The sequence below is a fragment of the Camarhynchus parvulus genome, chromosome 24 (genome assembly GCF_901933205.1).
Source record: "Camarhynchus parvulus chromosome 24, STF_HiC, whole genome shotgun sequence".
In the NCBI taxonomy this organism is placed as follows: domain Eukaryota; kingdom Metazoa; phylum Chordata; class Aves; order Passeriformes; family Thraupidae; genus Camarhynchus; species Camarhynchus parvulus.
The window spans coordinates 5,571,916-5,591,487 of NC_044594.1; the positions used below are offsets into that span (position 1 = coordinate 5,571,916).

The window sequence follows — 19,572 nt, forward strand, 5'->3', positions numbered from 1 at the left end:
ACAGGGTGCCCAGAGCAGCTGTGGCTGCCCCTGCATCCCTGGATGTGTCCAAGGCCAGGCTGGAAGTGACTTGGAGCACCCTGAGCCAGTGGAAGGTGTCCCTGAGGATGGAATGAGATGATCTTTAAGGTCCCTTTCAACCCATCCTTTTCATGGTTCTAACAGAGCACCTTCATGACACGTGGATAACTTGACTCTGCACATGGGAAAAGCTCCCTGCCCACCACGAGCTGCCCCAGCCTTGGATCTGAGCTGTTTACTCACTCGTGGGAGCTCTGCAGTGAAAACATATTAAAGTTCTCTCTTCCTGCAGCTTTTTTCCTCCAGGTATTTAATCTTAGTTTACAGATGAAATGTGCAGTGGAGAAAAAGATGCTAATCACACACTTGCTGCACTCTGCTCCAGTCACTGAAAAATTTATTACCATCTGTCCTGGACTGGACAGGGCTGGAGCATCACCCAGCTAACAGCTTTGGAGCAGCAGCAGAGAGACCCAACATCACAGCAGGGCACAGCCCCAGCCCCTGGGGCCACCAGAGACCTTGCAGGGGCTGGTGCAGGAGAGCTGCACTGCCTAATCTGCTCTTGGCTCAGCTCACAGGCAAAGTCCAGGCTGGGCTGGAAGCTTCCAGCACTTGGCTGTGAGTGTCACCAACAGCTTCCTGGTGTTTCATGGTCAGAGGAGGTTTTTATCAACCATTTGTCAACACTCTCAGGCACCTGGTGGGATTCTTGGGGCGTCCTGTGCAGACCCAAGAGTTCAACTCAATCCTTGTTGGATCCCTTCCAACTCAGGGTATTCTATCATTTAACTACTCAGCTCTTCCCTCTTTTTTAGCCACTGTTGAGGTGTCATTATTCCAGTCTCCCAGATACAGCATTATGTACATGCCTGATAGGTCCCTTCCCTGGCTGTAACAGGGCATGTGGCTTTACATGATCAGGTTCTGACAGGCTTTTGTAAACCTGGAGCAGAAGGTGAGGTCAGAAATCAGACCAGAAATGGGATTTCTCTGGCTCCCAGAGAAAGGTGTTTGGCTCTGCAGCTTTCTGAGCATCTTGTAATATCAAACTGTCTTGGAAGTAAAGTGGTTTGATTTTTGGCCTGTCTCTGCCCTCAGTGGATTATTGGACTTACAGTTCAGAAAGACTCAAACTGCAGCTCCTCTGATGCATCTTAAATATACAATTTTCACTTGGCTTTTTGCAAGACCAATGTTTCTTCCTGGCAGATCCTCCTGTAACTGTATTTCCCCTCCAGCACCAGCAAGCCCAGCAGAATCCTGGAGCACACAACCATTCCATAAAGTCCCTCTCCTGTGGCTGTGTTTGCTTATGTCTCTCTTTTTTTTTTTTAACTTGGACTATTTTCATAAAACCTCACACCTTGGAGAACCCAAAATTGCTGAGCAAGGAAATGATCATCAGTGGTGCAAGGAGTGCTCGTGTCTCTCCTGCAGCAATTAGCAAACCTTAACGCAGCCTTGGCTCTCTTTCCAATTAAACCCTGGCAAGCTGGAATGCACGATGTGCTAATGAAATGGGGAGTTTTGGAGCTCCTCTGCTGGCTGTTTGGAGGATATGGGAGCTTTAGGCTGTCTGGCTGAAACGAAGCCATTGAAAGTAATGGGCTGGACAATCTCACCCCATTACTTTTAATGGGATTGAGAGAGTGCACGGGGAGCAGCACTGGGGGAAGCAGGGGAGTTGTTTCCACAGATCATCCAAGTTATGGCCAATGCTGGGAAAACGCCCCCCTGGCAGCAGGAGCTGTGTGCAGTGACATGGCTTGGCAGGGAGGGAGCAGGGAAGGTGAAAAAGGCACCAGTGCCACGAGTCAGCCCTGAGTGGGGCTGATTTTGGTCAGGGCACGTCACAAGGAGGGGAACTGCTGGGTGGGGGAGATCCCATTGCTGCTGGATGGGAGAGATCTCTGCTTCTGGGTGAGGGAGATCCCACTGCTGGGTGAGAGAGATCCCATTGCTGGATGTGGGAGAGATCCCATTGCTGGATAGGAGAGATCCCATTGCTGGGTGAGAGAGATCCCATTGCTGGATAGGAGAGATCCCATTGCTGGATGAGGGAGAACCCATTGTTGGATGGGAGAGATCCCATTGCTGGGCATGGGAGATCCCATTGCTGGGTGAGAAAGATCCCATTGCTGGGTGGGGGAGATCCCATTGCTGCTGGATGGGAGAGATCTCTGCTTCTGGGTGAGGGAGATCCCACTGCTGCGTGAGAGAGATCCCATTGCTGGGTGAGGGAGATCCCATTGCTGGATGAGGGAGATCCCATTGCTGGATGGGAGAGATCCCATTGCTGAGTGTGGGAGATCCCATTGCTGGATGGGAGAGATCCCATTGCTGGATGGGAGAGATCCCATTGCTGGGTGAGAGAGATCCCATTGCTGGATGAGGGAGATTCCATTGCTGAGTGTGGGAGAGATCCCATTGCTGGGTGAGGGAGATCCCATTGCTAAATGTAGAAGATCTCATTGCTGGGCATGGGAGATCCCTGCTGTTCCATGTGGGACACCCCTGCTGCTGGGTGGGAGAGATCTCTGCTTTTTGCCTGCTTTGGTCCCTCCCTCATACCCATCTTCCCTGGTTTACCTCCCTGCCCCTTACCTGTGCTAATTCCACCTGCAGAGGGGGAAGCAGGGTTTAACTGGTGTGATTTCAATGATTTCAGCTGAGGCAGCTGAGCATGGCTAGCAAAGTGTTTGCATGGAGATCCAGCTAGTGAGACCAGTTGTAGAAATTGTGAGTTTTCAGGTCAATTAGGAAACTGAAAATGCTCAAAAAGGGGAGAGGGATGGTCATGAGACACAAATATCACAGAAGATTTAGGCTGAATGCTGCAGCCTGAAGCTGTTGTGGATGCTCAGTGTCTCTGGTGTCCTCTCTGGAGCTGGGCAGGGGGAGCAGTGCCAGGGCAGGGGGAGCTGCAGCACCCCAGCCTGAGAGCCCTGCTGTGGACACCTGCATGGCCTGGGGGATGCATTTGTTCCTCGGACATGGAAGGAGCAGGGGCTGGGCAGGGCAGCAATCAGCCTCCCACAGCCTGAGCTTTGCCCACTCACTTTCCTTCCTCCTCCTGCTGAGCGTGGCCAAAGCCTTCCCTGCCTTGAACCTCAATACCTCAATCAAAGCAGAAAGGGACGGGACTGTGGTGATGAGACAATCCCTTAATTCTTATGGCTTTCTCCCCCTCCCTGTAATTGGTGCCTTGTTCCTTGGTGGACGGCTGGCACCTGTTCTCACACTGCCCCTTCCATTTAGCACCACAGCTCTTCCAGAAAGGAGCAGAAGGGGAGGAGCAGGGACTGCAGCAAATGCACCTCCAAGCGGGATTAACCTGGAATTGCTTCTTCCTTGGCCAGTTTACTCTTCTGTGATGGTTTGGTGACACCACCACAAGGTTCCCCAGGCTGTTTAGGAACCTCAGCTCCCATTCAAATTCCTGGGAAGTAATTCAAGTTTGGATATCTGAGGAGGAAATTGGATTAACCTGTGCCATGGGTCTGCCCTAAATTACACATTCACGTCACTGATCTCTTTCATCTTGGAGAGGAGACAGCACAGCAAGGACTGGTCCCAGCAGGTCTCCTGCCCCTTCCCAGCTCACAGGCAGGAAGGCAGCTAAAAGAGATGGCTGAGAGTTTCCAAGGAGAGGAAAAATGAAATAGAAGCTGAAGATCAGAAATATTTTTAAAATGCCTCAGGTGCGGAAGAATTGCAGCCGTGCTGTGAGGTAACCAGCAAATAGAATTTAATTATACAAAACACAGGAGTAATGGAGCTTGTGAGGCTGGAGTGTGATTTCCCAGTAATAGGAGGACAGCAGGGATCCCTGTTTGGGCTGTGCATGTGTTCACAGAGAGCAGGATGGTGCTGCAGAGCTTTCCCTGCCTCACAGGGGAGGGATGGCCACAGCTCCTCCAGCTTGGACCAGCTGGGCTCTTCTCAAGGTGGCCAGCATGAATGGGATTCTCTGGATCAGGAGCAGGATCTGGGGCACATGGGCTCACAGGCAGTGGCTGAGGTCAGGCAGAGGAAAGCTGTGATCCCAGCCCATCTCCAAGGGCAGAAGTGGTTTGTGCTTCCCAGTGCTGCTGTCCATCTTCCAGACTTGTAAAAGGATGGCTTAGGCAGAAACACATTCAAGGTGGGAGGTGTGAGGAGCCATTGTTGATCCAGAGCACGGCTGTAGATGTGACCTTTACGGTTCTGTGGGTTTATTTTTATTATTTTTCTCTCCAGCTTATCCACAATCTGTCAGAGCAGCGTGGGGACTTCCAGGGTTTATTGCAAAGTGTTTCCATTGCCATGTTCTCCTCCCAGTTGAGCTTGTTTTATTGTGTTGGATATTCACCTTAGGGGGTTCGTTTGTTTGTTTGGCTTTTGTTTGGTTGGTTTTTGTTTGTTTGTTTGTTTGTCTGTTTGTTTTTCACAAGGTGTTCTGGGTGGGGAGTGAGTCAGGGACACTCCTGCTGCTGTGAGGAGCTCTAGACCTGCATGTAAAAGTGGCTCTCTGAGTGACAAACAATGTTATTTATTCCACCATGAGATGCTCCCACCAGGCCCCAGGATAATGTGCTGTGGCTGTGGCTGATGTCGCTTGGATTGGGGTGGGACATGCAGGGGTCCTTCAGCAGGAGCAAGGAACAGTGCTGGGCCTTTCAGTGAAATGAGAAGCCTCAGTGAAATCAGGCCTTCGGAGAAAACACTGCACTCTTAAGGAATCAAAATGTGTGGATTTTGTGTCTTTCTGCCTGTCGGTTTTGTTCTCAGCTGGTTTTAGACCATCTCAATCTCACAATCCCTGCCGTTGAAAGCCCTCCCAGTTTGCAGGAGCACATCCTGATCCAATCTCTGGAGATGGAGCAGGAAGGCTCAACACAGCTTTAGACCAGCTCAACCCATCTCCCAAACTCCCCTTCCCCTGCAGCCCCCCCAGCTCACACAGACCCCTTGTGCTGCACACTCTGGGGCCTTTCCAGTCTCTGGGCCGTGGCTTTAATTCTTCATTAAAGCATTTGCTTTCCCTGGAGAGCTTTCCTTCAGTGCTGCAAAAAGCTGGATGGGTTTCATACATGGAGGGTGGGGTCACTTTTCTGCTGTCTGGAGCTGAATGTGCAGCTCCTGGGTTTGGTGGGGTGGAAGAAGGTGGGTGGAGGAAGACGTGTGCCACTGGTGCCCTTGGCAGGGCCCCAAGTCCCTGCAAGTGCAGGGCTGAGCTGCCAACGGAGCATGGGGGGAATGACAGCCCAGGGCCATCCCAGCCCTTGGCTGGAGCAGAGGAATTCCTGGAGGAGGTGGAGCAGCCAGACAGGGTGAGGGACACTGCCTGTTCCCCTCTGCTGCCCCGGCCATAGAGGAGATGCACGGAGCACATGGATGTCTTTGGGCTGGTGAAAGCAGCCACTGCCGTGAGGCCAAGACAGATGTGCCCAACACCTGATTGTCCTGCTGTGCCCCTGGTTGTCCTGCCCTGTCCCTGGTTGTTCTGCTCTGTCCCTCTTTGTCCTGCCCTGGCCCTGGCTGCCCTGCCACCTCCCCAGAATCAGCAGATCCTGTCAGTTCAGATCTCCTCCTGGTGGGACAGCATGGATGGTGATGTGTGCTGGTTTTAGGGGCTGACCTGGGCAAACACAAGGAGAGACTGGGGAATGCACGGGCAGGTGCTTGCCTGTTGCTTTAATTCCCCTGGAAGGCCTGTCCCAGCCCTTCCTGCAGCTCACTGCACTGGAACAGAGCATCTGAAGAGCTGGCTGGAGCAGCTGGAGGGGGCTGGAGTGAAGCAGGTTCATCCCCTTGGAGTGCAGGTCACAGCCACCAGCAGGGGAGTTGGTTGAACAGCTCAGGAACTCACAAGGAGGATCTGAGCTCCAGGGCTGTAGCCAGGCCAGGAGCACCAGAGGGGCTGAGCCAGGCTGAGCCAGAGCAGCTCTTGAGAAATGCTCCAAAACTGGTGTGAACTGGGGGAAAATGCTGGAGCTACCCCTGCATCCTGTGAGATTGTGGAAGGAAACCCCAACCCCACAAGAGTGGAGCCTTCAGAAGTGGGGTAAGGAGGGAGCAGGTGCACCCCAAACTCCCATGGGACTGCTAATTGAATTTGGGATCATGGGCAGCCCCACCAGCCTTTTCCAATGCCTGGCTGTGTTTTTTGCCATGATTCTCTGACTGTGTGGGGTACCTGACCCAGCTCTCAGCAGAGCAAACAGGAGTGGGTTTGATACTCAGTAGTGAAAAAAACAGATTGTTTCTACATAACCTTTTTATTTGGTTTTCTTTCAAATAAAACCCTGTGTAGAAGTTATAACTTTTACAGCAGGAAATACAGCAAAAATACTTTTTCCTGCACATGAGGTGTAGTTAAGCTGTGGGAGTTGCTGCCCCAAGGCCTTAACAAAGCATTTTGGACAATTTGACCAGTGTAGACACATGCCTGTGCACACAAAGCTGTGAAAGCTGTTTGTGTGGGAAGGTTCAAGTACCAACAGCCACCTTACTCTGGGGTGAATAGTTTTTCCTACTGCAGCTCCATCAGATTTCTTAACTTCAGGAAAAGGAAAAAAAAAATAAATCCAAAGAATGACTGGATTTGAGGTTTGTGAGGATTTTTCTTCACTTGTCAGATGCTCCCCAAATTGGACATGTTTGTGAGTGGTTCAGAAAAAGTGCATCAGCCATGAAGGGCTGGGGAGGAGAGTGGGGAATACAGACAGATTCAGTTCTGAACTTTAGGGACCAAAGGCTCTGTGTTGCCACTAGAGAAAAAAGCCTCTTCAAAACACTCCAGTGCTGAGTTACAACTTGGAGGTGCCTCTTTTCCCTTCATTAGCCAGGGAACACAGGGATATCATTCTCTTTGCTCAGCAGCACAAATCCCTCTTCTTTCTTTCCCCTCCTGCCAGTTGTGTTTCCTGCTAAGAACAACTTTTAATTGTCTGGCACCAGGGCAGAGCTTGTTCCTGGGAAGAGCTGCCTCCTGGGTGTTTCTCTGCTCTTCCTCTTGAAGCTTCCAGTGCTCATGCCTTTCAAGCAACCTGGAAAGCTGAATTCCAATATTCAAGGCATGTACCTGTCCAAAGTTGTTTGTCCCAAAAAATGCCCTCCTGGGTTAGGGAGACCCAGGTTTTCTATTGGGTTGAAAGAAGCATTGTGAAAATCAGCACATCCAAGCTTTCCCATCTTTTTCCATTATGGTTTTTAACCCAAAAGAAAGGTTTGAGAGAAGTTTTAAGGATCCTCCAGACTTTCACCCTTCAAATTCCCAGTAGGGACAACAGCCCTGGCACTGGTTTGTGCTGTTGCTGTCCCCAAATGCAGGTAGGTGCCTCTCCAGTGTTGTTTAAGGCAAATTTAGGTCTTACAGGTCTACCAAGAGGTTCTACACAGGGCTTCAGTTTTGGGGCATTTTCTCTCACCGTGCAAAGTTGAGCTGTCCTCTCCAAGGTCTTCACCTTTACAGCAATAGGAGAAGAGACTGGAATGATAAATTCTTCATCCAGAACTGGCTCCTGAATGGGGACAGCTTCCCACAAGCTCTCTGGATGTCCTTCTCTCTTTCCAGGTCTGTGGGAGAATAGCCAGTTGTGTTTTCCATCTCGGGGCAATGAGCTGACAAACATCTCTGCTCCATCTGTTTTCTTTCATTGATGGATTCTTTAAAGTCAGATTGTGGTCCCACAGGGACACACTCAACTAATCCTCTGCTTTTAAGATTTTATTTGTGCAATAAATGGATGACAAGGTGGTTTGCGAGTACATAATACAATAAATGGGTTTATAAATGCAACTTTTTTGCAGAGCACTGTAGAATAAAATACAATACCACTCCAGCATTTAACACTGATCTCTGCTTCATTCATATTTCAAACAGTAATGTGCCCATTTTCTCATCTGGGAAGCCTCTTAGGTTTTTTAATACATTTTTATAAATTAACCAGGCACAGATTTAATAATAACATGAATTTGTATGGTTTTTTTAATCTCTGAAGATCTTGGATTGCTCTGCAGACTTAACAGTGTAATGTAGGAATCCTGTGCCAAAGGATCTGTTTGCTCTCTGCCAAATGGCAGCAGGAGTTTGGATGGCTCAGGAATGCTCATGGATGGAAACAGCATCAAAGGGAGAAGCTTGAACCCAGCACTGATGGCAGAGAACTTGGGGGGAAGGTGCTCCATGGCTGCCCAGGGGAAGGATCCTCTGAAGAAGAGTTTACAGGGATGTTTGGGATGGTTCAGAGCCTGCAAATCAAAATGATGAAAAACAAAGAAAATGCTCCTTCACCTATTTCTTCAAACTTCTGGGATGCAGCATCCCCAGACAGAGTGAAGCCAAGAGCATGGAAAACCTTGGGAGATCAGGATTGTCTGTCCATATTGCTTCTTTATCAGGGCACCCATGTACAGCAGGCAACTGCATCCACCAGGACAGGAAACTCCTGAGTGGGAGGATGAGGATTATCCATCAAAATCTCTTAGGTTTGGTCAGGTAGGATCTTCTCCTTGCTGGCCAACATGGGAATGTGTCAAGCTCCTTTCCTTGGAGAATTTCATGCTCTTTGAAGAGCTCCCAGCCACATTCTTTGCTTCTACGTTCTCCAGGTGGGATAAGGCTTTTCCAGCCCTCTGCCTTGACCAGTTTCCACATTTTGGTGTCACTGACAGTAGGATATCTACCATGGAGGTTGCTCATTCCCCATCCCAGAAAGTAGAGTTCAACTCATGGATATAACACACAACCAGAAAAAATATTTACAGGTAGCAAATTGCCATCACTGTAGAAGGAAAACATGACAAAATGGAAACGTGATATTTATGTTAATACAAAGTTTTAAAAATTTAATTTTAGAGACCAGCTGTTTCTGCTTCTCTTATAAGAGTTTAATTGGTATATAATAGCATAGTTAATTAAATACAAATCAATAGTTTAAACCAGCTAATTGATATTTAATATGTATGGGAAAATATAACTTAGTTGTAATATCATTAGCTCAATATTAAATAAGCAATGGAATTGCAATTATGCCTTTACAACGATTATAAAGTTTATCGTTCTTTAATAAACTTGCAATTAGACAGGGTGAGCTGAAAAATTATTAAACAGGTATTATTGGGCTATTAAATGTTTATTATCATTCCTGGTGGGATACAGCTACACAATAGTACATATTATGATTATGTTAATAAACCCTTATTACAGCTTTGCAGCTTTAGCCTTTAGTGCACCGGTGATCTGATATTTCCTTCCCTTCCTGAGTGGTGAGGGAAGGAATTGCCTTGAAATTGAGAAAACAAATGCCATACAATGAAAGAACTAAGGTAAAAGCAGAAGTAATCTGTAGTTTGGGCCAGCACTGAGAGATCTTTCTTCCTAAGCATCTTTCCCCTCTACTCCCCAAGTTGAGGATCCCTTTCTCCAAGACTTCAAGGTCTTGTTTCTTTTAATTGGCTTTTGCTTCATTGTCTGTCTTGGTTTGGAAAGACAGGAGTCTGCTAAGGAAGGCAGGAGCCTCCCCTGAAATGGAGAATGTAAACCCTCCCCACCCCTCTGAATTCCTATAAATTTTAAATTCAGGGGCTCTCAGGCAAAAATATGGGAGCAAGAAATAACAGGTCTTTAATAGGGAAAAGAAAAAAAGAAGAATAAAATAAACACTGCAGTACACTAGAACAACACTGCCAGAGTCAGAACCCAACCTGACACCCTGTGGGTCAGGGTGTTGGTAGCAGTCCCATTGGAAATGTGGCTGCAGCCCTCCTGCAGTGTCAGGGGTGGTTCTGTTGGAGCAAGGGGCATCTGTAGAGAAGGATGTATTCTTCCTCTGGAGATCCAGTGGAGGAAGAGGCAGCTGCTGTTCCTCTGGGGAATCCCGTGGAGAAAGCCATGCTGGTGTCTCAAAAACCTCTGGATTATATCTGGGTAGGAATGCTTGGCTCCTCCCTCTGGGCAGAGCATCTCACAATGGGATGTTACAGTTCTTATCAGCCACGCAGTGACATTCAATAGTCTGTTATCAGCAATGTCCCCTCCCAGGGGGAGGTGTGAATGTGGTCACTCAAAGAGAGAGATAAGGCAAACTGCCCACTTGATAAAGGTAATCTGCCATACAGATGGTAATGGAAAACATCTTGCATTGCAATTTTCAACATTGTCACTGGCAATTTGTGATTTGAAGTTGCTCCTGCTTTGCCCAGTGAGTGGCTCTTCTGCCAGTTTGGGGGTGAATTAATGCAGGTACTTCTGAGAATGTCAAAACCATGGTTCTGCTGGGGGTTTTCCAACCAGGATACCTGAGCTCCCACTTCATCACAGTGCGTGGGATGATCAACTTCAGCTGTAACTACTTTTGCAATGCTGAGAAATTCAATTGTCACAAGGAAATGGATGGGATTGATTTGGGGGAGATGGGGACACACAAGGATTAAAACATTCTGGTTTTGGTGTGTCTCAGCAGCCCTCCTAAAGCCAAAATATTTAAAATGCTGCATATCTGCTTAACTCTTTTAGCTTTAGGTTGCCACTAAAAGCCAAAATGGTGAGACATCCTTAGGCAGCAGAATCATCTTGAAGTATTTTACCTTTTAAAGGCACTCTCAAGTATTTAAAGGTGCCTTTAGCTATAAAGATTTTTGCATGTTCTCACAAATTTATGGTATGAATTATTATAATGCAGTGCTTTTGTACAGCTCCTTTCATCATGGGATATCAAAGTGGTTTATAAGTGTTAATTATAGCACCCCTCGGGGAGGCAGACGGGAGCCAGGCACCCACAGCAGCCAGCTGAGCCAGGCTCCAGAGAGGCAGGAACCCACATTTCACTGGGATCCAGCCCAGCCTGAGCCTCCTGCCCTCTCTGAGGGCTCAGCTGGGCTGGGACCTGTGGGGCAGCACAGCCATTGCCTGGGGCAGAGCCCCCACCCACAACTCCCTTTTTGGGAGCTTTCTGCTCACTGCAAGGGGCAGGTGAGAGCTGGACACCTGAGTGGTGGGGTCGTCCCAGGACACTGCAGCTCCTGCTGCCCCCAGCACTGCCCTGGCCTGGGGTGCTCTGGGGCCACCATCATCATCATCATCAGGAGCTGGAGCTGCTGGGGTGAGTCCAGAGAGACCATGGAGATGCTCCAAGGGCTGGAGCCCCTCTGTTGGGAGCTGGAGAGGAAAGTGCTCTGAGGAGAGCTCAGAGCCCCTTGCAGGGCCTGAAGGGGCTCCAGGAGAGCTGACAAGGACCTTGGATAAGGCATGGAGGGACAGGACACAGGGAATGGCTCCCACTGCCAGAGGGCAGGGCTGGATGGGATATTGGGAATTAGAAATTGTTCCCTGTGAGGTGGGCAGGCCCTGGCACAGGGTGCCCAGAGCAGCTGTGGCTGCCCCTGGATCCCAGCCCAAGGCCAGGTTGGGCAGGGCTTGGGGCACCCTGGGACAGTGGGAGGTGTCCCTGCCATGGCAGGGTCCTTAAGGCCCATTCCCACCCAAACCACTCCATGATCTTGGTGATGTTTGTGCTCATGGTGTGTGGCAGGCCCCCTCAGCCCAGGTCTGTGTCCAGGAAAACCCATCCAGCCTCCACTCACAGGCCCCTGTGCACGTCTGAGCAAGCAGAGCTGGCTTGCTCAGCTGCACTGTGGGCTCTGCTGCCTTGTCTGACACTAATCTAATTGTGTTGTTTTAATTACTTTGATACCTTGGTGCTCGTTGGAGGCTCAATAGCAATCGATGTGGTTTTGTTTTCCTATCAATAAAGACATGAAGGCTCTCACCTGCTGTGCTGGCTCCGTGCTGCTGGCCCTGGGGGCTCAGGCAGGCTCTGCCAGGCACACGGAGTGTGTGTCCTCACAGGATCCTGATGGAACCTCCCCCAAGGGCAGCAAGGTCTTATCGATCCTCCTTATCAGCCAGGGCTGAGGGAGGCAGCCTGAGCTGGCTGTCCCTGCACTCAGAGGCACCCAACACCTGCAGGCCGATGCCTTTATGAGTGTGTTTGTGGTTGTGCACTTGGTGCAGACCATGGTGGAGCACGTTATCTCTGTCCTGGAGAGCAGGAGAACTGGTTTCCACCATCAGACCTAAACAATGGCTGCTCACTACTCCTTCCTGCTAATTCAAGAAACCACTGAGACTTCTGGTGGTTGAGTCATCTGCCCTGATCTTTAGACATCTTCACCTGAGTTAGTCACCACCTTTTATGGCCAATGAAGGAGTTACAAGCACCCCCAAAGACACCATGAAAGGTGGAGTCACATTCTGGAGAGGCCTGTTTCTCTCTGGGGCATTCCATCCAGGACAAGGTGAATTTAGGGGAGCAATTAAATTTCAGCTTCCTCTAATTATTTCAAGAGACTTGCTTTTGTCTGAGCATAAGCCTCAGTGGATTGGCATGTGTGATTTGTTTTGGTTAGATGCTGATTCCTCCCTGGTGGGAGCCTCAGGACCAGGAGCCTCCTGCAAGGTGGAGCCCTGTATAATGCTAGAGAAAGTGCTTTAACTGGGCTTGTGTGTGGCATCAAAAGAAGTCTGGTTTTTCCTAGCTTTAGGCTCAAATTCTGCCTCATACTGTGCACAAGAGGAGGATGTAACCAGTCTGCTGGGATGCTGTGGCAGTGAGCACTGCTAGGGAGGGATTCTCTGTGTCTGGGTCTGTCACCATGATATTTTCTGAAAAATCCCTTTGCCAGGATTTTTCTCCTGAGGAGCTGAGAAGCCTCGGAGGAAAAGAAAAACAATAATTATCTGCTGCTGTGGAATGCAACAGGTGCATCTTTGATTGGTCCATGTTGGTTGTTTCTAATTAATGGCCAATCACAATCTGGCTGTCTCAGACTCTCTGAGAGTCATAAGCTTTTGTTATCATTCCTTTCTATTCTTAGCTAGCCTTCTGATGAAATCCTTTCTTCTATTCTTTTAGTATAGTTTGAATATATCATTTTCTTTTAATATAATATATATCATAAAATAGTAAATCAGCCTTCTGAAACATGGAGTCAAGGTTCTCATCTCTTCCCTCGTGCTGGGACCCCTGCGACCACCACCACAGGGGTCTATACCCACGTGGATCTGGGGATCTTCCCTCATCTCATCACACTTCCCTCTTCCTCTGGACACGATTCAGATCTGCGATTCAGCCCCAAATTTGCCTCATGGCACTGAAAGCCAAGCTTGCCAGGCAGGTCCTGCTCCGCTCTCCAGGCTCCGGTCCCACCGCCCTGATATTTTCTGAAAAATCCCTTTGCCAGGATTTTTCTCCTGAGAAGCTGAGAAGCCTCAGAGGAAAAGAAAAACAATAATTATCTGCTGCTGTGGAATGCAACAGGTGCATCTTTGATAGGTCCATGTTGGTTGTTTCTAATTAATGGCCAATCACAGTCAGCCAGCTCAGACTCTCTGAGAGTCACGAGCTTTTGTTATCATTCCTTCCTATTCCTTGCTAGTCTTCTGATTAAATCCTTTCTTCTATTCTTCTAGTATAGTTTTAATATATCATTTTCTTTTAAAATAATACATATCATAAAATAATAAATCAGCCTTCTGAAACATGGAGTCAAGGTTCTCATCTCTTCCCTCGTGCTGGGACCCCTGCGAGCACCACCACAGGGGTCTATACCCACGTGGATCTGGGGATCTTCCCTCATCTCATCACATCACACTTCCCTCTTCCTCTGAACACGATCCAGATCTGCAATTCAGCCCCAAATTTGCCTCATGGCACTGAAAGCCGAGCTTGCCAGGCAGGTCCTGCTCTGTTCTCCAGGCTCCAGTCCCACTGCCTTCCCCTCCTCGAGCCAGCGAGCGGCACAACTCCACAGAGGAGGCTCCGCACAGTCCACAGCCACATTAAGTAAACATCAAAGGGGCTTTGATCAGCGGGGCTCTGCAGAGCACAGAAGCCCCTGAGGAGCTCTGCAGGTCCGCAGGCAGCGATGGGGACATGGTACCTTAATTTTCTGCACTGTGACACAGGAGAATTTGTTTGAAGAATGAGAGCTCTCTGCCTCTCTGAGATGCGCACGGGGAGAGCGCCTGTGCTCGCAGCCTACTTCTGGAAAAAACCACGCTCAGATCTCTCTGTTTGTTACCAAGAGTCAAAAAGCCCCATTAACAAATCAAGGCATCAAAGGCTTGTGCCTCCTCAGACTCTGGCACTCTCCTGCTCGTAGGGTCACTTGCTTGCTTCTAAAGAGCAAGATTCCTCAGGCCAGAATTCTCTTCCCTACTGAGGCCCATTTCCTGTTTCACTTTGCTGCCCACCAAGGGAGAAAGGGATGAAAGAGTCCTGTTGTTGCAACATGCTGCTGTGGAAGAAGTTGCAGCTCATTGCCTCACTTGGAATAGAGGAAAGCTTAAGAGCAGGCACAGGATGGGATGTTGACCCTCCTGTCTTTAGACACAGTCTTAGGGCCCAGCCAAGCTCAGCTCTGTGAGTCTGACCAAAGACTTCAGTTAGGTGCCCTCCTTCCTGGCACTTTTCCTGAAGGGTGTCTGTCTCCAGCAGGATTTGCTCCCTGCAGCAGCCCCAGGTGCCTGCTCCTGTCCCCAGCCCAGTCTAACCCCACGCTCTCTTCTCTTGCAGAACTGGGGCTCCCAGGAAGAGGATGCTGCCTAGTACTGGGGTTCATGTACAAGGAGAAGTACCGCAGGATGACTGAAGGTGAGCAGTTCTCTCACCTTCTCTTCTTCTTCTTCCTCTTCAGCAATCTCATTGTGAGGGGCTTCACCTCTGAGGGTGTGCTGGGCTCTTGTTCCCACCCAGGAGAAAATCCTGCTTCCCGTTTGATATCTGGAACATCTTAGAGGGCGCGTGGGGAGCCCCCTGTGTGAAGCTGCAAAAGAAGAGCAGGAGCTTTGTAGTTCTATCCATCCAAAACCCACTGTCTTTTCCTACAGAAAGGATTTGTCCCACAGGAAGCTCTTGCAGCAATTGCTGCATCTACTCTTCTTGTTCTAGTTGGGTGGCAGTGGTCCCCATGCCACTTCCAGAATCCCAGATTCCAGTGCCTCTGAACCTCACAGAGTCACCATTACACTGCTCTTCAAACTTCTGCTAAAATCTCCCTATTTTATATTCCAGTCATTCCCCAAGTACTTTATGAGCATTGATTAATCCATAAAAATATCATAAATAATTATGAAGCATAATAACTAAACAAAAACTATTTATGTTCAGAAGAACTGCCATCCTTGCTTCTGGTAGCTTCTTTTCCTGGAGCCAGCCCTGGTGCAGCTCCCTCTGATTAATGTTGGATGAGAGAAGGAAGCCCAGAGCCCTGTGAGAGGGGAGGGTCTCCAGGATGTGTCACAGGGAGTTTGGCTTCTGTGAGGTCACTCTGGGAATTGGAAACTTGACCCAAGTGTGGATTTAATCCTTTTTAGGGGTTCTGATTAGAAATAATTCAGACAAAGGGTGTGATCTCTTGCCCTGCTGCGCTTCCTTTTCTGGAAACATCCAAGGTCAGGCTGGATGGGGCTCTGAGTAACCTGGTCTAGAGGAAGGTGTTCCTGCTCACTGCTTGGGTTGGGTGACCCTGAAGGTCCCTTCTAACCCAAACTACTGCATAGTTCTTTTTCCCTGCATGGGATGGAGTTTTGCCAGCAGTTAGCCATGGGGGTGTCTGCTCCTGCAGGAAGACTTTTTCCATGACAGTAAAAGGTGAGTTTGTTTCCATGAAGTAAAACTCTCATAGAGGCAAATTTATGGTTCAAATATCAGTTAGAAGATCAAAGGTTCCTTCACATTCCCAGGAGCCCTGATACTGAGCTGATAACATGGGGAAAGTACTTCACAAGGCTTCACCTCATGCTTGTTAATTACCACACGCTCTTTAAACATTGATTAGAGGATGTTTTTAATGGGAAGGGACTGCCCCATGGGACACGAGTGCTGTGAGAAGGTGCAGCCTCTCTCTTGGTACCTTCCTGTCCCTCCAGCCTCTTGGACAGGCTGTCTGTGGCTGTGCCCAGACCCTGGGGATGCTCACAGGGTGTTGGAGAGCTGGCAGGACCCTGGGCATCCTGCCAGTCCTTTGGGATTGCTCTGTCCCCTGATGGATTCAGAGCCTGCGTCAGCCAAAGTGAGCCCCCTTTTCAGGCTGAGCGTGGCTTTGTGTGGAGAGAACAAAGAAACATGAAAGGCCAAAAGTAAAGCTTTTGTGAGGGAAAGGGAACAAAGTGTTCCTGCCTGACATGCAGCCAGTTTCTGGCCCCTGCAGGCTGCAGGGCCATTATGTTTAAAGGTACAATCTGCCAAAAAACAAAAGTCAGGGGGATTTCCATGGCTACAAAGACCACCTAGGACTTGTGTTTTCATTAGAAGCAGTTACAGATGACAATTGCAGACATCCAGCTTCCCAGGGTTTTGGTGGATTGCAGTACAGCTCCACACTGTATGGTGTGTGAGCTGGGATGGGGTCAGTGTCTGGTCATCTACAGGAATTTCCTGCCCAAGGTGCCTGAGCCTTTGGGCCAGTTTCCTTGCCAGGGTGAGGAGAGAGAGCAGCTCCCCCTTTGTATTTGTGCCAGGTGAGAGCTTTTTCTCCCTTTAAAAAGAGGCTGAAGAGCAGCCCTATTAATAATTACAAGGGAGCTGAGGGAACTGAAAGCACAGGAAGGTAGTGGGGCAGTGGGATAATATGAGGTGTGGGCTCTCCATCCCACAGGAAACAGGTAATTGCAGGGACCATTAGAACCTTCCTGTCATTTACTGGAGACATCTACAATGGCTTGGAGGGAGATAAGCACAAGAGGAGTTGGAAGCCTTGACAGTGTGGAAGAATAATTTTCTGATGGGAAATCATTTCCTAGGTTGGATTTCAGGAACAGGTTCTTCCCCAGAGGGTGCTGGCACTGCCCAGGCTGCCCAGGGAATGGGCACAGCCCCGAGGCTGCCAGAGCTCCAGGAGGGTTTGGGCAGCACTGCCAGGGATGGACAGGGTGGGATTGTTGGGGGTCTGGGCAGGGGCAGCACTCAATGATCTTGGTGGGTCCCTCCAGCTGAGGATATTCTGTGATTCTGTGAACGTGGTGGTTTTGGCTGTCCTCACAGAGAAGATCCAATCTGGATGCTCACAGATCAGTTTGGCAACCTCTCCCAGTGGGGTGAAATAGATCTGGGTTAGAGGTGCCCAGCAAGGGCCTTTGGTGGCATTGTGCTCTTTGCTGAGCAGCTGGCAAGGGATGATGTCCATTAGCATGGCTGGCTGAAGAAGTGGCTCTTCCAGCTGAGCTGGCCCCAGGATGAGGAACCAAGATCAGTGTCCATGGATGTTGTCATTGTAGTGCAAAAGTTCTAGTCCTTTTCCCCAAATCATGTCAGGATCACCATTTGTTGTTATTGTATTACAAGAGTTCTATTGTCAGTACATTGCAAGGGTTCCACACTGCTGGAGTTTCGTACCTCCTTGATGTTTCTTGTAGGCAGCTCCTCTAGGCACTGACTCTTCCTTGTCCTCACAGCAGGCAACCAACTCCAGTTCCCCCTCAGACAACCAATCTACTCTTTTATAACATTCTTCTTATTGGCTACAGCTGTGGCCTGTTAAAATCAGGCCTGCTCCTAATCTTTAATAATTAACCCAGCTGCAACTCTTTAGGGGGTAAGATTGCTTTCTGTACTACTTTTATTTACTTATATTCTATCCCCCTACACATGGATGTGCCTCTGCCCACGTCAGCTCCATCAGCTCCTCATCTCAGTCTCTGTGTAGTGATCAGACAGGCCCAGGTGCAATGCTGGAGCCTCTCCCAGCTGTCAGGCCCCACGTGATGAGCACAGCAAACGCAGTTTGGGCACTGTCCTTGCCCTGCTGTGCTGTATCAGGTGCGACCACTTCTCGCTTTGTAAAGCCCTCAGCAGGAAAAGTCTGGATTTGGGGATGGAATTTGGCTGGGGAGCAGCAAGGCACAGCTCCAGCGTGGCTGCTCTGTGCTCATGTGATTGATGATGGGCTCCTCTCGTGCTGGGCCCACGCTCTGGTGTGCACTGGGAGCTGTGGGGTGGAGTGGAGCTGGTGACAGTTGCAGACAGAGGGAGAGGGAGAGCGAGAGCTGTCTGCAACGACGGCCGTGCAATAAAGACGCTCTGGAGTTAATCCTCCACCATCTGTCTTCATTCTGCTAATAACCCACTCAATCAGCTGCTGCCAACTGTTTGTTAACATTCAGAAACAGATACATAATCAGGAGGAGCGTGCTGTTAGCTCAGGAGGGGCTGGATTGCTCCTTGGGAGCAGCTGTCCCATAGCCACGGGGGTGGAGCAGTGGGAGCCACGGCGGGTGGCCTGGATGTCCCGAGGCACCTGCAGGGTGAGGGAGATGCTGCTGGGGCTGGAAGTGATGCTGTGAGCTGACTTACCCTGCTTCTCCCAGGGCTTGTGCCACCCCGATTCAAGGTGATTTTGCAGTAGGAAGATGTTTTCTAGGAGATGGGTCACCTTTGTCCCCCAAGAAAAAGGATTTTGAGCTACTCTGAAAATGTGGGCTTGTTCTTCTACTCCCACTTCTCCTTTCTCATGCAGTTCTCTCCCCAGGGGAGGCAGGGATGTGCTGGAATATCTCTCTCTGCTCACCCATCATGCTTGGTCCCTCCCCACCCATATCTGCAGGTCCCAAGCCAGGCTTGCTCCGCTCTCCTCTGCAGTGGTCCAAGGCAGCAATTCAGATGCTAGCTCCTGCAATTTTACTTCTTGTCTCCTGCCTTTGACTACTTGCCAGATCTAACTCGAGTCATTAGCAAGCGTCACTGCAGCAATTATGGCACTTTTTGGCTGCCATTCATAAAGCCACTAACGGGAACGATTAAGCACTGAGAGGTGTCAGCCTTCACCTCCACCACCTGTTCCCACCAGCCACCAGCTGCTGGAAGGTCCTACAACAATGTCCCCCCATGCAGGGCAGCGGGCAGGGCAGCTCCCTGCCCTCCTCTGACCTCCCCTTCCAGTCACTTTGCTGGCTCTTGTGTCCTCACAGGTGGCATCTCCATGGGATGGACACAGCTCCTGGAGTATGAGAGGTGGGATCCATCCCTGTGCCCAGCACAGAGCAGGGAAAGGGACAGAAGGATTTGGTGCAGCCTCTTCCTCCTGGAGCAGTGAGTGGTTAATGATCTGTGCTGAGGGAAGGACAAACCCTGCTCTTCAGAGGGATGCAAACCCTGCCTGCTGTGCCAGGAGGAGGCTGTGCCGCAGTTATCTCCAGCAGCAGCCGCTCTCCATTGGTGGATTGTGCGTTCAAGGTGTCTCCATTCACCACACAAAGCACAGCAGAACCAGCAGCCTGTGCTGCAGAGCTGCAGCTCCACATAGCAACAAGAGCTCTGCCTTCTGTGCCAGAGGGAGAGCTTGGCAGGTCACCTCTGCTGGTCAGGGCTGCAGAAATCAGCTGAGGGAAGGGCTGCCCAGATCCTGGGGGCACAACTTTTCTTTAAGAGCCATGTGAGGCTGTTGGGCAGCATAAAACAAATCTTCAGTTTCGGGAGGGTGAAGAATGAGGCTTTAAAAGTTTTGCAGTCTGAGCTGCAATCTCACCTTGACTCTTCTGTTCTGAAGGTTTGGGATTTTATTAGA

At 49.6% G+C, this 19,572-nt stretch overlaps 1 protein-coding gene across 1 annotated transcript in view; it reads left to right on the forward strand.

Annotated features, from left to right (window-relative positions):
• The window catches only part of KIRREL3 (kirre like nephrin family adhesion molecule 3), a 406,243-nt gene that overhangs the window by 247,186 nt on the left and 139,485 nt on the right, over positions 1–19,572 (forward strand). The window contains exon 2 of the mRNA XM_030964890.1: positions 14,586–14,663. Within this exon, the coding sequence (XP_030820750.1) occupies positions 14,586–14,663 (78 nt within the window). The remainder of the gene's footprint in view (positions 1–14,585; positions 14,664–19,572) is intronic.